The 23964-nt window shown below is 38.8% G+C and overlaps 1 protein-coding gene across 4 annotated transcripts in view; it reads left to right on the top strand.

Moving 5' to 3' along the window:
* Positions 1-23964, top strand: part of NRF1 (nuclear respiratory factor 1) — an 88560-nt gene that overhangs the window by 19512 nt on the left and 45084 nt on the right. For 3 of the 4 annotated variants that reach the window (XM_023753529.1, XM_023753528.1, XM_014455484.2), the window contains exons 3-5: positions 2273-2387; positions 5457-5583; positions 14160-14300. In XM_023753529.1, the coding sequence (XP_023609297.1) occupies positions 2273-2387; positions 5457-5583; positions 14160-14300 (383 nt within the window). The remainder of the gene's footprint in view (positions 1-2272; positions 2388-5456; positions 5584-14159; positions 14301-23964) is intronic. The other variant, XM_023753527.1, reaches the window with a different exon arrangement.

Below are 23964 nucleotides of genomic sequence, written 5' to 3'. Positions count from 1 at the left end.
TGCATATTGTGAGGGTTTCTCTTGGCATTGGTTTTCAAACTCTTCTGACAATATTGCACAGTAATACATTTTACATTGTTATCTCAAATGCACATAAAATGAAATAACAGTTTTTCATGAAGTAATACTTACCCCCTACTGCAGGGAACACAATATCTGATATGTTCTATTCTCTTTCACTTTATTGCATTTTATTAAAAACAAAACAAACCAAAAAATTATTTATGAGACACCATAGGGTGGAAACCTGCAGTTTGGAAACCATTGCTTGAGGATATACCCAGGAAGGAGAGGGAATTGGAAGGCAAGGATCAGCACATTTTCAGTTTTACTAGATACAGTGGGGCCTTGACTTATGAGTGTCCTGACTAACAAGTTTTTCGAGATACGAGCCGTCTCTCAGCCAATTTTTTGCTTTGAGTTGCGAGCTAAAATTCGGGTTACGAGCCAGCTTCAGATACCCCGCCGCTAGTTGGCGCAGCGAACATCACAGTGAAGGCACAACATCAGTCCAGCATCACGTGTCTCACTCGTTCACTGTTGATTTGACATACGAGTAATTTGAGTTACGAGCTCCGTCACGGAACGAATTAAACTTGTAAGTCAAGGCCCCACTGTATTCCAAATGTCTTTTCACACTGTTGCATTAATTTACATTCCCATAAGCAGTGTACTAGAGTGCCTGCTGCTTCTAGTCCTCACCTTATTTGGTATTATCAATCAGTTTTTGTTTTGGCAGTTTGGTGGGTATGAAATAGTATCTTACTATTGGTTTAATTTGCTTGGCTCTGAGGTAGAGGTTTCAGCCAGTGCAGGAAGACAAGATACAGCACCATTTCAGATCTTTATTGACTGTTCATTTTCCTCTTTTGCATATTTTGCAGAGTTAAGTTCTAGGGATTTGCTGTACAACATTGTGCCTGTATTTAACAATACTGTATTATACACTTAAAATTTTGTTAAGATGGTAGATCTCATGTTAAGTGCTCTTACCACAATTAAAAAAATAAAATGTTGAAAAAAATGTATCATTAAGATTTTTCCCCTCTCCCAGCTGTTTATGATGAAAGGTGGATAAAAAATCATTCATTTTACTTGCTTTGGATCTCTTTTAGAAGGGTTTATTTAAGTCAGACTTATACTACTAAACAGCATTAGAGCAGCAGAAGATTTCAGGAAGGCTTATTTTAATTGAGCCACTTAGAACATATATAACATTTATGCCAGTATAAATGTGAAGGATTAAACTTAATTTTTATTTAAGCCTTTTATGGATTCACAAATAAGTATACCGGTGGGTCATCTGTTAAAAATAAATATATAAAAAAGGCCCAGTCAGCATGGCTCAGTGGTTCAGCATTCACCTATGGAACTAGGAGGTCACAGTTAAATTCCTGGTTAGGGTACATGCTCAATTCCCAGTGTGGGGCGTGCAGGAGGCAGCCAATCAATGATTCTCTCTCCTCATTGCTTTTTCTGTCTCTCCCTCTCCCTTCCTCTCTGAAAACAATAACAATATTTTTTTAAAAAAGGAATGTCTTTGATATGTTTGAGATTTCGTGAATCAGAGACTCCAATAGTTCTCAATGGCCTACTTTTACTCTAGTCATTAGTTTCAGGGCAAAACAGACCAGTTTTTATTACCATTTTTTCCCTAGAGTGGGATGGGTTTTCATCTCTTTCCTACCAGGAAGCTTTCATCATTTTGACCTTGTGGTCAACAACTCCATTTGGAGCACAATTTTCTGATATATAAGAGAAAGTTTTCTAATTCAGTTGATACTTGTCCAGATACTCCTCTTATAGGTATTGTTGTTAGAATTCCAAGTATGAGTGATTATGTCTGACTTCCTTAATTTGGCTGTCACAGGAATGTAAATGAAATTTGAAATCTGTAATTTTTTTTTGTTGTTGTTCTGGCAAGCTTCCTCTCAATGTTGCAATATCATCTAGCACCTGTGAGAATATTTCCTTTGCAGTATCAGTATACTGGCAAAACAAAACAAAAATCATTATATAAAATTCAAGCTGGTATGTGGTGGGGAGGCATGCCATTCACTTTTTTAAAAGATTCATTTTTTAAGTTTTATTGGTAGATTGAAATATAATTCATGTTGAATAATAGTGAAATATATTGATAATATCAGGAATATTTTATATTTATTGATAACATATTAGGAAATAGTGCTACCTTTTTTGTAGCTTTAATTGTGTTCTGTCTTGTATAGTTAATAGGCTCTGCATAATCTCAGCACATACATTATTATTTCAGGTCCTGTGGGAATGGCTGCTGCTGCTGCTGTGGCAACAGGAAAGAAACGGAAACGGCCTCATGTGTTTGAGTCTAATCCATCTATCCGGAAGAGACAGCAAACACGTTTGCTTCGGTGAGGGCGTTTTTATCCATATTGTTATTTCTCAAATATTTCATGGGGTGGATGACACAATTAGAACATACATTATTAGGTTCACCAAAGATACCAAGTTAGATCCCTTGATGACAAAATTAGACCTCAAAGTACTCTTACAAAACTAAATAAATGCTACTAGAAATATGATTAACCAATGTATAATATTACATTAATTAATTCAGGAAATTTATATGCCTGCTATATGCCAGGCATTGTTCTAGGCTTTGGGAATATAATAGTGGACAAAACATTCCATTAAAGAGTTTATATTCTAGTGAAGGGGGAAAAAAGTGAACAAATATGTAATATGTCAGATGATGATAAGTGCTATGGAGGAAAATGAAGTGGAGTAAGGAAAAATAAAGGTTAGGAGGAATATGTAGTTTCTCTTTTTTTAGTAGGGTTTGGTCTGGGAAATGCTCATAAGACAACCTTTGAACAGAGACCTGAAGTAAGTGAAAAGGCAACCGTGTTAATGGGGAAGGAAGAGCTTTTCCCCTGGGGAAATGGGGAATAGAAAGGGGAAAGGTTCTGAAGCGGGAAAGGAACATGATAGTCATGTTTGAGGAATAGCTGGAGAGAAAATGAGAGAAGGTATGGTCAGTAGTGGAGAGTCACATCATGAGGTCCTTTGGTCCAATACTGGGGCTTTGATCCTTGCTCTGAGTGAGGTGGGAAGTCAGTGAAGGCTTTTGACCAAAGCAATGATATGGTCTGACGTATGTTTTAAAAGGGCCATTTAGGCTACTGTATTGACAATAGCCTCTAGGAGTATAAGAATGGAAACAAGGAAACCAATTAAGAGGCTAATGTAGTAGTCCAAGCCAGAAGTAATACCACCTTTAAACCAATGTAGCAGCAGCAAAGGTGGAAAGAGGTAGTCAGGTTTTGATTGTATTTCAGATCAGCTCCAGCATGATTCATTGATGGATTGGATGTGGGATGTGAGAGGGGGAAAAGGCTGAAGGGTGACCTCAAGTTTTTTGGTCTGATTACTGGAAGGATTGAGTTGACACTTACCAGAAGAGGAGCAGGTATGGGATTGAGGGCAGAATCAGGAATTTGGTTTTGGTTAAGTTTATGATACCTCTTAACCATTAAATAGAGATATAGAATAAGCAGTTGGAAATATGAATCTGGAATTCAAAAGAGAGATCTTAGCCCTGGCTGGTGTGGTTCAGTTGATTAGGCGTCGCCCTGTGCACCTAAAGCTTGTTGGTTCGATTCCCAGTCAGGGTATGTGTCTGGGTTGTGGGCTCAATCCCTGGTAGGGGGAGTACAGGAGACAGTAGATTGATGTTCTGTTCTCATATCGATGTTTCTCTTTCTCCTTCTCCCTTCCTCTCTCTAAAAGTCAATAAAATATATATATATATTTTAAAAAGAGATCTTGGTTGAAGATATAAACACTATAGGTAGTATTTAAAACTATGTGTCTGAAAGAGACCACCTAGGGAGTGAGTGTAGACTTAAGCCTGAAGTACTGTACCCTTTAAATATTTTTGTTATTTTTATTTTAGACAGAGGAAGGGAAAGGGATAGTGAGATAGAAACATCAATGAGAGAGAGCCTCCTGCACTCCCCCTGCTGGGTATTGAGCCTGAAACCCAGGCATGTGCCCTAATCAGGAATTGAACTGTGACCTCCTGATTCATGGGCTGATGCTCAGACACTGAGCTACATGGGCTGGGCATACCCTTTAGAGTTTGGAGAGATGAAAGGAACTAGCAAAGGATTCTAAAAAGCAACCAGTGCACCAGGAGGAAAACCAAGAGAGTGGTACCCTGGAAACCAAGTGCAAAAAGTGTTTCAAGGAAGAGGGCATGTGATGAGCTCTAGCAAATGCTGCTGACAGTCAAATAAGATGCAAATTGACCTTTAGATTTAGCTACATGGGGGTCATGATTGAACTTAACCAGGACATTTTCAAAAGAGTGGCAACAACAAAAGGATTGGTGTGTCTTCAAGAGAGAATGGAAGGGAGGAATTAGAGACAGTGAGTATAATACAGACCATTCCTTCAAGGAATGCCACCAAATTTCTTGTTTGGTATGTTGTCTTTTGCTCATTTTTATTTCCTCGGAAGAGTTTGTAGGTAGCAAAGAAAGATTAGTATGTAGGTGTGATACATGAAGGACTTAATATGTTGATTGCATAACCTATATTCATATACTAGAGGCCCAATGCATGAAAATTCATGCAAGAGTAGGCCTTCTTTCCCCGGCTGCCAGCACCGGCTTCCCTCCTCTGGTGGCCGGCAGGCACCCAGGACCCGGGCTGCTTCCCTCTTCCGGCTGCCAGCAGTCACCTGGGACCTGGGCTGGCTTCTCTTGGCCGCCCACAGGCACCCAGGACCCGGACTGTCCGCAGGCACCTGGGACCAGGCACCTGGGACCCGGGCTGGCTTCCCTCCACCCCGGCTTCGTCAGGAAGGACATCCGGAATGACATCCGGTCTAATTAGCATATTACCCTTTTATTATTATAGTTGATAAGAAACTTATAAAATGTTCTAGAACTTTTTTCTTATAGTATTTTAAATACTACATCCAAATTTTCTAGTATTTATTGGAATGTTGATTCCTAATGGAGTGCCAGCCCATGTGAATGATATTTGATAAAAGCTAGAAAACAGTCTACATTAAGCACATAAGAAGATTATACGAAACTAAAGGAAAGCTTGAAAAGTACTAACAGTAGCTTCAGCAAACATACAGGTTATATACCACTAGATGGGCAATTCTTCTCATTTCCTTTAATGATAGTACAGGCAGGAGGAATTAGAATGTATTATTTATAGACATATATTTGCTATGAGGAACATAGATAAAACAGTACATGGTTTTGAGAAAGATGGAAAACTTTATTTTAGATATGTTGGCTTCACTTCATTTGAATTGGCATGACTCACTAGTCCTTAAAAGGATAGACTAATGTTTCTAGTCAGAATAAATTGTCTCAAGTCAAAGTAAATTTTGTGTCTGTCGTCACTATAATTTTTCTTTTTAAACTGATTTATAACTTCTCTTTTCATTCTCTGATTCAGGAAACTTCGAGCCACATTAGATGAATATACTACTCGAGTGGGACAGCAAGCTATTGTCCTCTGTATCTCACCCTCCAAACCCAACCCGGTCTTTAAAGTATTTGGTGCAGCACCATTGGAGAATGTGGTAAGAGAACTGAGCTGTGTTCTCAGATACCCTTTACTTTCTGTGAGTTGTTCACATTCTTATGATCTTCTGTGTAGCATACTAATTATTACTTCTAACCTCCTCTCATCCAGGAAGGGAGTGGGAAATGGGGTTTTCAAACCACTTTATGCAAATAAAAATGATTATGTCTCTTTCTACTTCCAATGACAAGGTATTTTACCTCACCAGATGCAATGGGAAAAAATGGTATTCTGTTTGTTAAGAAATCAATGTAGGATTTTGTAAGAAAGTTGCTGATTTATGTCAGAAACAAAATGGTAGATAATTCCAAGATATAAACTTCATGAGGCAAAGCTGGGAGCACTTTATTCATTGCTGATATTCGAGTTGCATATTTAAAATCTCTTACATTTATTCAAGATTTGACTTAACATTGCTTTAATTTTGATATATACTTAAATATTTTGATCGTATACCTGTCCATAGATAACTTTATGAAAATACTATTTACTTATGTGAACTACTTTTTCTCTGGCTGAAATAACTTTGAATTATTAGTAGAATAAAGATCTGTCCAGATTTAAATTGAATTTTGTTTTTATTAGGATAAAATCTATTCCCTCAAAATTACATTTGTCAGTTTTCTCCCATATTGAATGTGGACATTTCAAGGATTCAGAATTACTAGTCACTTGAGATTTTATTAGTTGTACTATGTGTTTTTCCACACACACAGTTGTTGTGGTTCTTCCTTAATGTTTTTAAGTTTTGTTTTGAGGTTTCCCCAGAATTCCTGAGACCCTAGAATAGGATGTGTATTAGGACCTTTCCTTAGAGGAATATGGTAGAAAGCTTCTAGTTCACAATGGTGCCTGACAAGCAGTCCTTAGTATCATACTGTTGATAGACCTGAAATCTGGGCATGTCTTCTCTTCTGCAGTATTAAAAATTTTAAATATTGTTCTACTAATGTAATCTGTGAAAAAGACTCAGCTAAAAGCCCTGCCGAGTTTGGTTTAATGCAGTGGTTCTCAACCTTCTGGCCCTTTAAATACAGTTCCTCATGTTGTGACCCAACCATAAAATTATTTTCGTTGCTACTTCATAACTGTAATGTTGCTACTGTTATGAATCGTCATGTAAATATCTGATATGCAGGATGGTCTTAGGCGACCCCTGTGAAAGGGTTGTTCGACCGCCAAAGGGGTCGCGACCCACAGGTTGAGAACCTCTGGTTTAGTGGATAGAGCATCGGCCCGCAGACTGAAGGGTCACAGGTTTGATTCTGGTCGAGGGCATGTACCTTGGTTGCAGACTCTATCTCCGGTCAGGGTGCTTTTGGGAGGCAACCAGTGGATGTGTTTCTCTCACATGGATGTTTCTTTCTCTCTCTCTCTCTCTCTCCCCCTCCCTTCCACTCTCTCTAAAAATCAATGGAAAAATATCCTTGGGTGAGGATTAACAACAACAACAAAAAAGACTTACCTAGAAGACTCAGAAAAATACTTCTGAAAATTCCTCACTGAAAAATCCAAAAGAAAGCTTTAGGAAACTGTTGGAATTGTCCATATAATACAAAAAGAAATATAGATTTTATGAAACAAGAACAAACAGTCGTTTGATAGACTAGAATAAGGTAAAAAGAAGTAGATATTTTCCCATTGACTGACATTTAATAAGTATGGCTAAAGAATAAATACCAATAGAATAAGAAGCAAAATATTTCTTCCCAGAACACTAAAGAGGAAAGAAAACCAAGGCTATATACAAAAGATAGAAAACAGGGAAGGAATTCAAAACAAAACACAAGGCATAGAACAAGCTAATATTAGTGAAACTACTTAATTATGTTATAAACCATAAATATAAATGGGTTAAACTCCCTTGTTAAGACAAAGATTTCTTTCAGATTGGAATAACAACCCAAATAAAAACCGAACTCTTTAATTTATGTGGCATACTTACAGTTTCAAATGTTCAAAGTAGCTACAAATGATAATATTAAGAAAGTGAAAAGGTGACTTTTGTTATACCTTCAAGGTACAGAATATTCCTTAAACTTATATACACTGAATTACAGGCAAGTATTAAAGAATTAGACCCCATTGTTTACCATAATCAATTATGCACTATATTGCACATATTCTCACATTAATAACAGTTAAAAATAATTTAGATTTTATAGTAATGTGTAACATTTATTGAGTGCTTACTATGTTCTAGGTATAGTTATAAGCACTTGGCATGTATTATCTCATTTAATAATTTAAAAACTGTGACATTTGCATTTTCTATTTCCTGAAGCCATCATTATTCTTCCTTTTTGCTCTTCTAGCTGGAGCTGCTGAGAACTCTGGAAAAATTAAAATTCAATAGGACTGTGCATCTTTGGATGTGGATTTCTTATTATTTTAAGAGTTTGTTGATGGGTGATTTAAAAATGTACTGGACTTATAATAGATTGAAATATTTCTTATATTGTCCAGGGTTTTGTTTAATTCTTCATACTGTGTTCTACCCAAATTACCTCATGTTGACAAACATGAAAAAGATGTATAACTTGCCCTAGCATGGCTCAGAAGTTGAGCATCAAACTATGAACCAGAAAGTCACGGTTTGATTCCCAGTCAGGGCACATGCCCAGGTTGTGGGCTCAATTCCCAGTAGGGGGTGTGCATGAGGCAGCCGATCAATGATTCTCTCTCATCATTGATGTTTTTATCCCTCTTTCCTTCTCCCTTCCTCTCTGAAATCGATAAAAAAATATATTTTTTAATACATATAAATTGACATGTCAAACAGGCAGATTATTGGTGTAATTTCCTGGAGGACAGATGGGCAACTGGTATAAAAAGTGCCCCAAAGCCTTGGTGGTGTGACTCAATTGGTTCAGCGTCGTCCCGTGCACCAAAAGGTTGCTGGTTCAATTCCCAGTCAAGGGCACATACCCAGGTTGTTCCCCTATAGGGGCATGCAAGGGGCAGCTGATTGATGTTACACTCTCACATCAATGTTTCTCTCTCCCTCTCCCTTACTCTCTCTGTAAAAATCAATAAACTGTTTTTTAAAGTTATAAAAAGTACCCCCAAATGTATACTTTTTAACCCAGTTTCCTTTTAAAATTTTATTCTTAAGAAATAATTGCTTAGGCCTGGCCGGCGTGGCTCAGTGGTTGAGCGTAGACCTATGAACTGGGAGGTCGTGGTTTGATTCCTGGTCAGGGCACATGCCCAGGTTGGGAGCTTGATCCCCAGTGTGGGGTGTTCAGGGAGGAGCCAATTGATGGTTCTCTCTCATCATTGATATTTCTCTCTCTCCCTCTCCCTTCCTTTCTGAAATCAATAACAAAAAATATTTTTAAAAAGAAATAATTGGTTAAATGAGCAAAGATGTATGTGTAAGGGTATTAGTCACACTATCTTTATAGTATCTTTATAGTATTTTTAAAAATTGAGAGTAACCTCAAACTTCAAAGATAAGGGATTTGTTAGATAAATTAATGGCTCATTTATAGATAGGACAATTACACTGCCATTAAACATGATGACCCAGATCTTTCTATTAACATTTTTCAGATGGTGAAAATGTATTAAATGAGAAAAGTAGGTTATAGAACCATATATAGAGTTTGGTTCTACTTTAAAAGTAAATCTGCATTTTCTACATGCTTATGGAATTGTTGAGTGCAGAGGATTGTTGTAACTAATGCTTGTTTAGTATAGCAGACTTACAAAGCTTTAAAGTATACATATTCTCAATTCTGGCAATAACACTGAAGTGTAGGTATATTAATATTTCATTTTGTAAATGAGAGTATTAGTTCAGAGAGGTTAAGTGATTTGCCCAAGTTTCCCAACTTCTGAATAATAAAGCCAGGTTAAGTCACTCTAGGATTTGCATTGAAGGTGATAGAGAACCACATCTTCCATAGATTTGTCCAGGGTATTAATATGAAGTTTCAAATTCAGCCTCATTTTCTTAGTCTTTGCCTTCTCTTCTAAAGGGGAACAAATAGAGCTAGCTCCCAGTTCTCTACAGTCCTGTGAAAGGTCAGGATGGTTGTTTATAAGCAAACACTCACTGTAGCTACTACTAGCTCTTTCTGGGGGAGGAAAGAAGCCATTTAAAGGCATTATTCTGGTGCTGTTGAACATCAAAAGTCACCTCCCTTGTTCCCCGTCTTGATCAGACCTACAGAACTAAGAGAAGAGGTTAATCAGAGCACCTGGAGGGGGAGGGGGGGTGTGAGTGATGGATTGATGGGGAAGTAGAAAATAAGAGTAAGAAACTTCATTTATATGTGCATATGTTTATATGTTTTTAAAGAAGAAAGAAAAGTTATTTATATGTATATTGAAAATACAAATAACACAAAACAGACATAAAAATACTTCCAGCCCTGGCCCGTGTGGTTCAGTTGTTTGAGTGTTGTCCCATGCACCAAAAGGTCTCCAGTTCGATTCCCAGTCGGTGCATACAGGAGGCAACTGATGTTTCTCTCTCTCTCCTTTCTCTCTCTCAAGTCAATAAAAACATTGAAAAAACAAATAAATAACTTCCAAACGATTGTGGCCATACCAATCAAACAGCATGGTATTGGCATAAAAACAGACAGAGATCAATGGAATAGGATAGAGATCCCAGGAATAAACCCATGCTTACATGGTCCATTAATATTTCACAAAGGGGGCAAGAATATACAATGACACAAAGATAGCCTTTTCAATAAATGCATTGGGGAAATTGAACACATACATGCAGAAAAATGAAATGAAACCACTTTCTTACACCACATACAAGAATAAACTCAAAAGAGATTGAAGACTTAAATGTAAGACGAAACCATAAAACTCTTAGAAGAAACATGGGCAGTAAATACTCAGACATTTCCAATAGCAATATTTTTTCTGATGTGTCTCCTCAGCCAAGTGAAGCAAAAGGGAAAATAAACAATAGGGACTACATCAAACTAAAAAGTTTTTGCACAGCAAAGGAAACCATAGACAAAATGAAAAGACAACCTACTGAATGGGACAAGATACTCAGAAATGATACATCCAATTAGGGGTTAATATCCAAACTTTATAAAGAACTCATACAACTCAACGGTAAAAACAAACCAACAACCCAATCTGGTTAAAAAATGAGAAAAGGACCTGAATAGACACTTCTCCAAAGAGGACATATACAGATGGCCAATAGACATATGAAAAGATGCTCAATGTCACTAATCATCAGAGAAATACATATCTATAATGGAATATTACTTAGCCATAAAAAAGAATGTGATCTTACCACTTGCGACAGCCTAGATCAGCCGTGGGCAAACTACGGCCCGTTTGAAATGAATAAAACTAAAAAAAAAAAAAAAGACTGTACCCTTTTATGTAATGATGTTTACTTTGAATTTATATTAGTTCACACAAACACTCCATCCATGCTTTTGTTCCGGCCCTCCGGTCCAGTTTAAGAACCCATTGTGGCCCTCGAGTCAAAAAGTTTGCCCACCCCTGGCCTAGATGGACCTAGAGGGTATTATCCTAAGTGAAATAAGTCAGACAGAGAAAGTCAAATCCATATAATTTCATTTTATACAGAATCTAAAGAGAAAAATAAGTGAACAAACAAAGCAGAAATAGACTCATGGATACAGAAAACAGACTGATGGTTGCCAGAGGGGGGAGGGGTTGAGGAACTGGGTGAAAAAGGTGAAGGGATTAAGAAGTACAAATTGGTAGTCACAAAATAGTCATGGGGATATAAAGTACAGTATAGGGAATTTACATATATAAAAGCCTTAGTGACCAGTCGACTGGCTGGTAGCTATGACATGCACTAACTACCAGGGGGCAGACGCTCAACGCAGGAGTGGAAACCACTGGCATGGAAACATGGAACAAACTGATGAATTTCAGAGGGAAGTGGGGAGGGTGGGATGAGATTAACCAAAGTTCTTATATGCATACTAGAGGCCCGATGCACGGATTTGTGCCCCAGTGGAGTCCCTCGGCCTGGCCTGCAGGGATTGGGCTGAAACCAGCTCTCCGACATCCCCTGAGGGGTCCTGGATTGTGAGAGGGTGCAGGCCAGGCCAGGGGACCCCCACCGGTGCATGAATCCATGCACTGGGCCTCTAGTATAGTCAATAATACTGTAATACCTATGTATGGTGTCAGGAGGTACTTAAGTATTGGGGAACCACTTTGTAAAGTATATATGATTATCTAGCTACTGTGCTGTGCACCTGAAACTAATACAAAATGATATTGAATGTAAACTGTAATCGAAAAAAAATTAATTAAAAAATACTGTGGTCATAACCTGAAGTTTTTTTGTAAATTTCTCTGAGGGATGCCCTACCATCATGTTTTGTTTTGTTTTTAATCTCAAGATATTTTTAAGGAATTACCTAGCACTGATAAGTTTAGCTAAATGCTTGAATATGAATTCCTGTAGTTTACTAACCCATAAAAATGGATGAAATAGTTTGAAACTAGCTAATTACATAGTAATAATCTAATGATTTGCCATCTTCAAATGCCAGGTGTTCCCAGCACAATGAAATTAATTTTTATATGTTGTCATTAACTCTTACTATATGATCCTACTACTAATATAATGATTTAACCTGATACATTAAAATTCAAAGACTGGAACCTAGCCTGGTAGCTCAGTGGTTGAGTGCCCACTCATGAACCAGGAGGTAATGGTTTGATTCCCGGTCAGAGCACATGCCCAGGTTGTGGGCTCAATCCCCAGTAGGGAGTATGCAGGAGGCAGCCAGTTAATGAATTCTCATCATTGATGTTTCTATCTCTCCCTTATCCTTCCTCTCTGAAAAGCAATACAAATATATTTTAAAAAAGACTAGAACCTAGGTTTATAAGGTTCCGTTTTTCTGTGGGTTGGTAGTATAAAAACTCTACCTGGGATACAGAAACCTAGAAAGCAGAAAATGTAAATCCTTAAAGTTGCCATGGCAGCACCAGCTGCTTATATTACAATAAATAAGTTAGTAAATTTTTTGAAATTTTCTTTTTTATTAGAAACCAGGATAAAACTGAATTTTTAGAGTGATAATGATTCTACATGTTTGCACTATTTTTCTTTTATCCATTTCATTGTTGACCTATTTGGAAAGTTCTATAACTGCAAAAGTTGTACTTTGTGGCCAACAATAATTTTTACTTTTTCACATGCTGGAGGTGGAGTATTGGGAATCTTTGTTTTTTTAATCCTTATAATGAGATATTTATAAGGAAGTATGTCCTGATTGAGAGTCCAGTCCACTTAGCAGAAAACCTAGGACTCAAACATTGTTGTAACTTCTGAGCAAATCTCGTTTTATCTTTCCTTTTTTCCTAAGTTAATGGCTTGAGATCTGAATGCAAGTTAATTGTCTATCCCATGTTGTCACATTTTCATAATTCCATGGCTTCTTTGTTATCCCCAAAGGCTTTCTCATCCCCCTTGTGCATTCTTGTAAGTGAATGAACCTATTATTGTTGCTTGTAGGATCCAGTGTCTCTCTACCGTTTCTGCTCACCATAGAAGAATGTGTGCACGTACAAATGTGCTGCTGTTAAGTTCTCTGTCTTTTGAGAGACCTTTCAGTAGCAGTGGAAAGAGTGGACTCAGAACAATACTGGTTCAGACCAGTGCTTGTCAAAACCACAAAGGCATCATGGGTTTGAAGTTCACCTCTGTCATCAGGAAGTACCAGAAAGGAGGAGGACCTGACCTGTGGGGCTCTCTCTGGCCTTGGGCCTTACTAACAGTGGCACCTTTGCCACCCAGCTACAATATTCACCTCTGTTTTTTTTTTTTCTGATGTCAGCTTCTTGTGCACTTGAATCTCCAATCTGTTTGGTAGTCTGGCTTTGCAGGAAAGTAACAAAAGTTTTAGAGACAAGCTTTTGGTCATCTTGAAAATGATTTTGGCATTTAACTGCCACAGTTAGGTTTTATCAAATGGCCCGGGAAATGCCATATAATAAAAGCCATTCCTAATAGACCTGGAACAAGTGATGGAGCCAGCATTGACAGAAAACATGATTTTAACTGAGAAGCAGTATTTCTGTAAAAACTTTTTTCCTTTTTACTGTTGTTACCTGTAAATTTTGTTTGTTTGTTGTTTTCTTTGTAAATCCTTACCCAAGGATGTTTTTTCCATTGGTTGATTTTTAGAGAGAGTGGCGGGAGGGGGAGAAACAGAGAGAGAGAAACATCGACGTAAGAGGGACACATCGATTGGTTGCCTCCCCCACCCATCCTGACCAGGCCCGGGGAGCAAACCTGCATCCGAGGTACGTGCCCTTGACCAGATTCGAACCCACAACTCTTCAGTCCATGAGCTGATGCTCTAACCACTGAGAAAACTGGATAGGGCTCCCTGTAATTTCTTTTCATTTAATTCTGTACATTGTGCTGTCTTTGGGGCCAGTGGGTGTTTTTATCTGCTAGTTGTAGAAGTGTTTGTTCTTAGGGTTCTGTACTGGCTGAGGGAGACCAGCCCCACCCACTCGCTAATTGCTTTGCACCTTCCCTCTCTGGTTGTTGGGCATCTTGTTTACTTCTGCCCTAATTCCCTGCAGGTGCGTAAGTACAAGAGCATGATCCTGGAAGACCTGGAGTCCGCCTTAGCGGAACACGCCCCTGTGCCACAGGAAGTTAACTCAGAGTTGCCGCCTCTCACCATCGATGGAATTCCAGTCTCTGTGGATAAAATGACCCAGGTAAGGGGTGGGAAGTGAGGAGACACAAAGACAGTGGCACCGATGTGGGTGGGCCTCAGGTGACTTTACTTGGTTTTGTCCTCAGTGATACCACTAGAGTGAGATTCAGCCTGGAGCTTATAGTGAAATAGGAGAAGCCTTGGAAAAGAAAATGTTGTGCCAGAAGAAGGCTCCCCACCAGGGGCATGGATGTAGCCTCCTCCTTCTGTTGGCAGTTGTTTACTGCCTCTTGGGTCCTTGGGTTAGCTAAAGAAACTTAGCTTGGAGTTGGTTTGGAAAGGAGACTGTTAGGACTTGGATGAATCACAGTAAAGTGGAGCAAGTAAACTTTTCGCCTCTTTTGGGCTGAGCTGCTCCTCTGTCTGTGTACATTCTGGGTCCCACCACACTACTGCCAAGGAAGGCTCCCTCTCCAGGGAATGAGGATGGAAAGCTCAGAAGGACACCTTACTCGTTGCTCCCCTCCTCTTCCTTTCAGACGGGAAGTCAGAATGTACTGAGCCTGATACGTCAGGAATGTTGCTGAGATTGTTTCTTTAAAAATTTTTAACTTTAAAAGTGACAGCTTAAACAAAGCTAAATGCCTTTTTCTAACATATTTTCTCACTTTTATTAATACACGTTGCTAAATCCAGTTGTGAGTTTTCTTTCCTTTCCTGTCTTCTAGCAGCATTTAACACAGTTGATTACTTCTTTCTTCTTAACACAGTTTCTGTGACCCCACATTCTCCTGAATGCTCTCCTACTCGGCGGATTCTCCCTTTTCTGCTGGCTTTTCTTCCTCTTCTTACCTGGTCTATGTTGGCATGTTCCAGAGCTCTATCTTTATTTCTCTCCAAGTGATCTAATCCTGTCCTGTGGACTTTGTATCCCATCTATATTCTGTTTATACCCCAGCTTATACCACCACTGTTAGATCCTTAATACCAGATGCCCAAAACAGAACCTATGAATGCCCCCACCCACTGCACTCTCCAAATCTCTTCCTCCCCTATACCCATGTCAGTTAATGGTGCCATTGTCCATCTGGTTGCTCATATCCCATCATAGAAGTAAATCCTTGATTTCCCTGTTTTGCCCTCATCCCCCTACCAACCACATCTAATTATTAGCAAGATATGTCAATTCACCTCTGAAATATACCTTGAATCTGATTATTCTTCTCAGTTCCCATCACACCCTAGCCCAAGCCTTCAGCATCTCTCACATAGACTATTTCAGTTGATCAATTTTGTTGATCTCCTTGCTGCCACTCTTGCTCTGCTGCAGGCCATGCTCAACAGAACCACCTGAGATTTAAAAAAACAACAACAAACAAACAACAAATGAGGTCATGTCACTCTTGTTTAAGCCCTTTAGTGGATTTCCACTATTTCTCGGTTCAAAATCAGATTTTGCCATGGCCTCTGAGTCCCTATGTAATCTGGCCTCTTTCAACCTCATGGTCCATTCTTCCCCTCAGTTAGTGTGCTACGGCCAAACTAGCCCTCTTTCTTTTTGTTAGACACCCAAGCTCATTCTTTTACTTTTGCTATTCCCTCTGCCTACAACATTTTTCTCCCAGAACATTGTGTGATGGAGCTTACCTCATTCAAAGTGTAGCTCAGATATCACCTTTCTTGTCTCATCTAATGAAGTTTTCTTCTCCCATCAAGTCACTACCTAATACATCCTGTATTTTATTGTCTTTGTAACATAAATTCTCACTTAACATTTTTGATAGGTTCTGCAACTTTAAGCGAAATGACATACAAGGAAACCAGTTTTACCATAGGCTAATTGATATAAACAAGAGTTAAGTGCCCATAGCATCTCATCAATGTTATAATGAGATGGCATTCTTTGAGAACCTGCTGTACTTATCTGTGGCCTGTCTCTCCAGTAGGGTCTTAGTTCCTGTTTTTCATTACTGTCCAGTACAGCTGCCCAACACCTAAATAACATCTGTATTCTAAATAATACTTGGTCAGTATCTGTCTAGTGGATGATGTAGGGGTCAGAGCAGAAATGAATCCAGCGTAGTGGGTAACTGAATTGTGAGGTTCCTGAATGGGATTCGCTCAGTACAGACATTGCTGCTGCTGCTGCTGCTGCTGCTGCTAGGGAGGGACACTTTTCTTCCTACTAAGTCCGAACTAGAGACTTGGTCTGAAGTAATACAACATTTTATAAATATAAAGCTAAATTGAGATCTTCCTGTGGATACTTGAATGATCTCTAAATAATGGTTCAAAAAGGAAGGCATTATGTAAACTTTTTCTGCCATTTCATACCTGCTATTATTCTGTTCCTAGGGCCATTCTGACTGGTTAAGAAAAAAACATGAGGTGATTTTTTTTAGTCTAATTGATGTAAAGAATTTATTCTGTATCTCAGGTATAAAGTACATCTAAAGCCGAATAAGCTTCTAATTGAGAATGCAGTTAGGTAGAGTCCTGTCCTGTGATGGGCATTTTTCCCCTCTTGTCACAGTTGAGGTTCTAGGTTGAAATAATCCTGGATACTGATAATCACGAGAATTGGCTGATGGCCACAAAAGTCAGAGCAAATAGTTTAATTATCGTGTTAGAGATAAAAAATTTGAAACTGTTGTTTCCAGTCCTCAACAAAATATTAGCAAAGAGGATCCAACAATACATTAAAAAGATCATATACCATGATCAAGTTGGATTTATTCCTGGGGATGCAGGGTTGGTCCAACATTCTCAAACAATAAATGTGATACACCACATAAAAATGAAAGATAAAAACCACATGATCATATCAATAGATGCAGAAAAAGCATTTGATAAAATCTACCATCTATTTATGATAAAAACTCTCAGCAAAGTGGAAATAGAAGGAACATACGTCAGTGTAATAGAGGCCATGTATGACAGACCCACAGCTAACATCATACTCAATGGGCAGAAACTACAAGCTTTTCCCTAAAGATCAGAAAAAGACAGGGATGTCCGCTTTCACCACTCTTATTCAACATAGTACTGGAAGTCCTAGCCATAGCAATCAGACAAGAAGAAGAAATAAAAGTCATTCCAATTGGAAAGGAAGAAGAAAAATTGTCATTATTTGCAGATGACATGATACTGTTAGAGAACCCTAAAGATTCCACCAAAAAAACTACTAGAACTGATAATGAATTCAGTAAAGTAACAGGATATAAAATAAATATCAAGAAATCAGTTGTATTTGTGTACACCAGTAATGAACTATCAGAAAGGGAAACTAAGAAAACATCCCTTCCAAAATTACTTAAAAACAAAAAAACAACCATAGGAATAAACTTAACCAGGAATGTAAAAGACTTGTACTTGGAAAATAAGTCTGACGAAAGAAATTGAAGAAGATACAAATCAATAAATAAATGGAAGCACATACCATGTTCATGGATAGCAAAAATTAACATCATTAAAATGTCCATACTACTGCCTAGCTGGCATGGCTCAGTGGTATATGAACCAGGAAGTCAAAGTCAGGGCACATGTCCGGGTTGCAGGCTCGGTCCCCAGTGTGGGGCGTGCAAGAGACAGCTGATCAATGATTCTATCTCATCATTGATGTTTCTATCTCTCCCTCTCCCTTTCTCTCTGAAATCAATAAAAATATATTAAAATAAATAATAAATATAATGTCCACACTACCCAAAGCAATCTATAGATTCAGTGCAATGCCTATCAGGATACCAATGTTGTGTTTCACAGAACTAGAATAATTATTCCAAAAATTTATATGGAACCACGAAAGACCCAAATAGCCACAACAATCTTGAGAAAGAACAAAGTTCAAGGTATCACACTACCGGATATCAACTACTAGTATACTATAGGCCAGTGATGGCGAACCTATGACATGCATGTCAGAGGTGACACGCGAACTCATTTTTTTGGTTGATTTTTCTTTGTTAAATGGCATTTAAATATATAAAATAAATATCAAAAATATAAGTCTTTGTTGTACTATGGTTGCAAATATCAAAAAATTTCTATATGTGAAACGGCACCAAAGTTAAGTTAGGGTTTTTCAAAATGCTGACACGCCGAGCTCAAAAGGTTCGCCATCACTGCTATAGGCCATAGTAATCAAAACAGCATGGTACTAACATAAAGACAGACATTTAGAACAATGAAACAGACTAGAGAGCCCAGAAATAAATCCAAGCCTTTATTGTCGATATTTGACAAAGAATGGTATTTGGAAAATTAGACAGATATGTGCAAAATAACTAAATTAGACCACCTTCATACACCATACATAAGAACAAACTCAAAATGGAATAAAGACTTAAATGTTAGACTTGAAACCATAAAACTCCTAGAAGAAAACATAGGAGTCAGTTAAATCTTGGACTTTTCTCATAGCAGTATTTTTTCTGATATATCTCCTCAGGCAAGGGAAACAAAAAAATAAACAAGAGGGACTACATACATCAAACTAAAAAGTTTCTGTACAGCAGAGGAAATTATCAACAAAATGAAAAGTCAACCTACTGAAAAGGAGAACATATTCACTAATGATATACCTGATAATATTAATATCCAAAATTTATAAAGAACTTATGAAACTTAAACTAAAAAAACAAACAATCCAATTAAGAAATGGAAAAGAGGACCTGAATAGACACTTCTCCAAAGAGGACATACAGATGGCTAATAGACATGAAAAAAATGCTCAATATCACTAATCATAAGAGAAATGCAAATTAAAACCACAATGAGGTATCACCTCACGCCTGTCAGAATGGCTATCATCAATAAATCAACAAACAAGCATTGGCGAGGATGTGGAGAGAAGGGAACCCTCATGTGCCATTGTTAGGAATGCAGATTGGTGTAGCCACTGTGGAAAGTAGTATGGAGTTACCTCAAAAAATTAAAAATGGAACTGCCTTATACCCAGAGATTTTATTTCTGGGAATTTATCCCACAAACCCAAAACACTAATTATAAAGAATATATGGAGTCATTAAATTTTTCTAATTTGCGGTGGGCGTGGGGGAGGGGCGGGGTGGATATATCCACCGCCCTGGCTAGGTGACTCTATTGGTTGGAGCATCCTATACACAAAAAGGCCTGTCAGGGTACATACCATGATTGCAGTTGTCGGCCGATTGATGTTTCTCACATCAATGTTTTTTTCTCTCTCAAAATTAATGGAAGTATATCATTGGATGAGGGTTATAAAATATATATATTCATGTATACTTATATATATTTATATGATATATGCACCTCTATGTTCATTCCAGCTATCATTTACAACAGCCAAGATTTGGAAGTAGCCCAAGTGTCCCAATAGTAGAAAAAGTTGTGGTGCATTTACTCAGCCTTAAAGAAATGGGGGAGGGGAATCTTGCCCTTTGTGACAGCATGGATGGACCTGGGGAGCATTATGCTAAGTGAAATAAGCCAATCAAAGACAAGAACCATATGATTTCACTCATATCTGGAATCTAATGAATAAAACTAACAAAACCAGAGACAGACTCAGAGAGAGCAGGCTGACAGCTCTCTATTCATCAATAGGGATGTACATTAATATGAGTTTTTCAAAGGGCAGGTTGGCATGCATGTCACAATTTAAAATGCTTACATGTTCACGGCATTATTTAAAGCTAGAAGCCCGGTGCACGAATTCATGCATGGGTGGGGTCCCTTGTTCTGGCCAGCGATTGGGGCTGATCAGGGGGGCCGGCCTGCCAGGGGGAGGGACTGCAGGAGGTTGACTAGCTGAGGGGAGGGACCGCGGGAAGGTTGGCCAGCCAGCCGCAGGGGTTGGCTATGGGAGTGCACTGACCACCAGGGGACAGCTCCTGCATTGAGTGTATGCCCCATGGTAGTCAGTGTACGTCATAGCAACCAGTCGACCGGTCATTTGGTCACTTAGGCTTTTATATATATGTATATATAGACTAGGGGCCCAGTGCACGAATTTGTGCATCTTGAAAAGAACTGTGGGCTGCAAGGCTGTGGTAGGCACAGGTGCGGATTTCGGCCCATCCACTTGGCCCCTCCAGCCGCGGCCCCCAGTCCCCTGTCTGCTGGCAGCCCTGCTCCCGCCACCGCTCCCACTTGCTGACGGCGCTGGCCCCACTTGCACCTAATGACGGCACGGAGCGATTGGGGCCAGCACCATCAGCAGGTGCAAGTGGCGGCTGCTGCCTCGATCGCCCCTCAGGAGCAGGGGGAGGTGGAGAAGCCCTCAGGGGCAATCAGGGCTGGCAGCCATGACTGGTATCGGCTCAGTGGGTACGAGCAGCAGCTACGACACCGGCTGCGGGTGCGAGTGTGGCTGGCGCTGGCAGCAGATATGAACACCGGGTAGGACCGTTTGCGCGCAGGAGCAAAGAATTTTCAGTAACCAGCATTGGCTCACCCTGATGACAGCGACTGGCGCCCTGCCTTGGTCTGGCGCCCCAGCTCACCTGCTCCACCATCCCAGCATGGCCAGCGCCTGCCATGCTCCTCACACCACCACCACCACCCCCCCCCGTGGTCAGCGCATGTCATAGTGGCTAGTTGTTCAATTGTTCCACCATTCGGTCTATTTGCATATTTGCCTTTTATTATATAGGATAGGAAAATCTGGGGACAGTGTAATTGAATAAATGATATTAGCTGTCCTTAGAATTTACACGGAAAGAAGAGCAACATGCCTTGCTGGCGTGGCTTAGTGGTTGAGCGTCAACCTATGAACTAGGAGGTCACAGTTCAATTACTGGTCAGAGCACATGCCAGAGTTGCTGGCTTGATCCCCAGTGTTGGGCGTGCAGGAGGCAACCAATCAATGATTCTCTCTCATCATTGATGTTTCTATCTCTTTCTCCCTCTCCTTTCCTCTCTGAAATCAATAAAAATATATTTAAAGAATAAATAAATAAAAATAAAAGTATAATTCTATATTAGTAAATAGAATGTTTACCTGAAAAGCTTCTGTTCTTATATTTTTAATGTATATTGATCCTGATAAAATACTTTTTTTTAAAAAAGGGTTTTTTTAAATTGATTTCAGAGAGGAAGGGAGAAGAATAGAGTTCTGATAAAGTCCTTTAATGTGTAAAAAAACACATAGCTCTGTTGTATTTTTAATGACATAATGAAAACTAGGCAACTTGAAGCATGCTGGCTAGATAGAACTCCCATATCTGTCTGCCTCCTTGCATAAGAAGTGAAGGAGGTTGAGGAAGACTTAGAAGAAATTTTAGTTTGGTGTCCATTCCCCAACCCCAGAATTCATTTACAATGAAATAATAAAGTCCTCTTTTTCAGGGATTTTGAAAGCCTGGTTAGCAACATTTTCTAGAATACTTCAGACCAGAGACATGTTTCTCAAACTCAGAGTGCATAGGAACTCCCGAGAGTCTGTTTAAATGCAGACGGAATCAGTAGGTGTGGGGTGGGACCTGAGGTTCTGCCTCGAAGCAAGCGCCCAGGTGATGCCTAAGTGCTGATTCCCAGACTACACTTTGACTCTAAGGAGTTTTTTTAAAAGAGTCTTTAAGTAATAATTACGATTTTGCTAGTGGAACATCAGTTCTGCTTTTACCACACTTGAGTCCTATAGGATTCTCTTGTTCTTAGGTGGTTGTGAATATTTTTAGAATTTGTGTTAGAAGAGATTCAGGCAAACATAATTACAGAAGAAATATCTCTGGAAAGACCAGTTTATATTATTGGTTGAAATCCACTCTTTTTTCCCTTCTCTGCTCCCTCTCCCCACCTTGAACTTACTGTCCTCTCTTACTCTCACTGGGGCAGTCTCTGTTGCTTTAATATTCCCTTGGAGTGATGATGCAACAGGATAGTAATTCTTCACCAGTTTTCAGGGAAACCTTCAGAAACATTCAGCACAGTGATTGCTTCATCAGGAAGAAGTTATTCACAGGGCTTGACATGTTTTACTTAGAAAACATTAGTTTTCAATTTAGGTTTTTTGAGTGTTGTTTTGTTTTGAAAAAGCATAGGTCTGGCCTCTTCTACTCAAAGAGTAGAAGCATTATGCTACGTGAAACAAGCCAAACACAAAGGACAGATATCGTGTGATTCCACTTACATGAGTTACTGGTATCTAGAATGGGCAAATTCAGAGAGACAGAAAGTAGAGTAGAGGTTACCAGGGGCTGTGGAAAGTAGAAATGGGAGTTACTGTTTAATGGGGTGATGATGAATAAGTTCTGGAAATACATAGTGGTGATGGTTGTACATATTATGATTGTACTTAATGCCACTAAATTATATATATTAAGTGGTAAATTTTGTGTATATTTTACCCCAATATATAAAAGTTTTTGAAGCAGGGCTGGATAAAAAGTATTTTATTTTAGTGGTCCTCTAACTTGGCTGCACAATAGAATCACCTGGGAAACTTAAATCCTAGTGCCAGGTCACACTTCAGACCAATTAAATCGGAATCTCTGGGGATGAGATTCAGGCATCTGTAGGTTTAATGTCCCAAGGCGATTCCAGTGTGCAACCAACTTTGAGAACCACTATTGTGGATAACAGTTTGAAACTGCTGCTTCTTACTATAGTCAGAATCTATATGCAAAGTAGGTTTTCCTTACTGTCTAAAATTATTTTTTAAAAAGTGTTTATGTATATGGTACCATTCCACATTTTGTAAATATTAGATAGGCAAGATGAGGTTAAGAGAATATAAAGGTAACAAAAAATTGGATGTGCTTTTAAATAGGACATAGCTTATTGTGACTAGAGTAAAAAAAATAAGGGTATATTTAGGAATACTAGGGGAAGGGAATAGGCACATAAATCTCATATTCAAGATATAACTAGACTAGGGGAAAATACTTATAAATTATATGACAAAGAATTAATGTCCAGAACAGATTGATATTTTCTTCAAATTAAGAAAAAGATAACTAGAAAAATAAGCAAAGCATTCTAACCAGTTCACAAAAGAAAAGACAATCGATAAACATAAAAAAGATTCTCAACCTCATTAGTAATGACAATTAAAATAAACAACTTCGCCCAGCCAGCAAGGCTCAGTGATTGAGTTTTGACCTATGAACCAGGAGGTCACGGTTCGATTTTCTGTCAGGGCACATGACCAGGTTGCAGGCTCAATCCCCAGTAGGGGGTGTGCAGGAGGCAGCCAATCAGTGGTTCTCTCTCATCATTGATGTTTCTATCTCCCTCTCCCTCTCCCTTCCACTCTGAAATCAATAAAAATATATTTAAGAAATAAATAAAATAAACAATTTCTTCCACATCCGATGAGCCAAAAAAAGAAAGCTTGGTGATAATAAAATGTGAGGGAAGGTATGAAAAAATGAGGATCGACATGCGTTGTATTGGGATTGGCAAAGTCTTTTTGAAGGACAGTTGGGCAGTATCTATTAAAATGTTAAGTGCTTATACCCTTGTTAACCAGCAATTCCACTTTCTGCTAGAGAAATACATTCTGCACACCTGTGTGCACAAAGAAGCATGTACATGCACTACAGACAACCTAAATATTTATCAATAGAACTGTTAAGTAAAATGGAAAAATCTACACCTTGAATACGAGGCAATTATTTTTTAATGAGATTATTTTAACTGTACTACCTAATGAGAAGATCTCTATGTTGAAATGTTGAGTGGGAAAAGTGAGTTGTAGTAGAATGTGTACAGTATGGTACCATTTGTGTTTTCTCTCATCACAT

Source organism: Myotis lucifugus, unplaced genomic scaffold (assembly GCF_000147115.1).
Source record: "Myotis lucifugus unplaced genomic scaffold, Myoluc2.0 scaffold_46, whole genome shotgun sequence".
Taxonomy (NCBI): domain Eukaryota; kingdom Metazoa; phylum Chordata; class Mammalia; order Chiroptera; family Vespertilionidae; genus Myotis; species Myotis lucifugus.
This window is presented reverse-complemented; position numbering and strand designations above follow the sequence as displayed.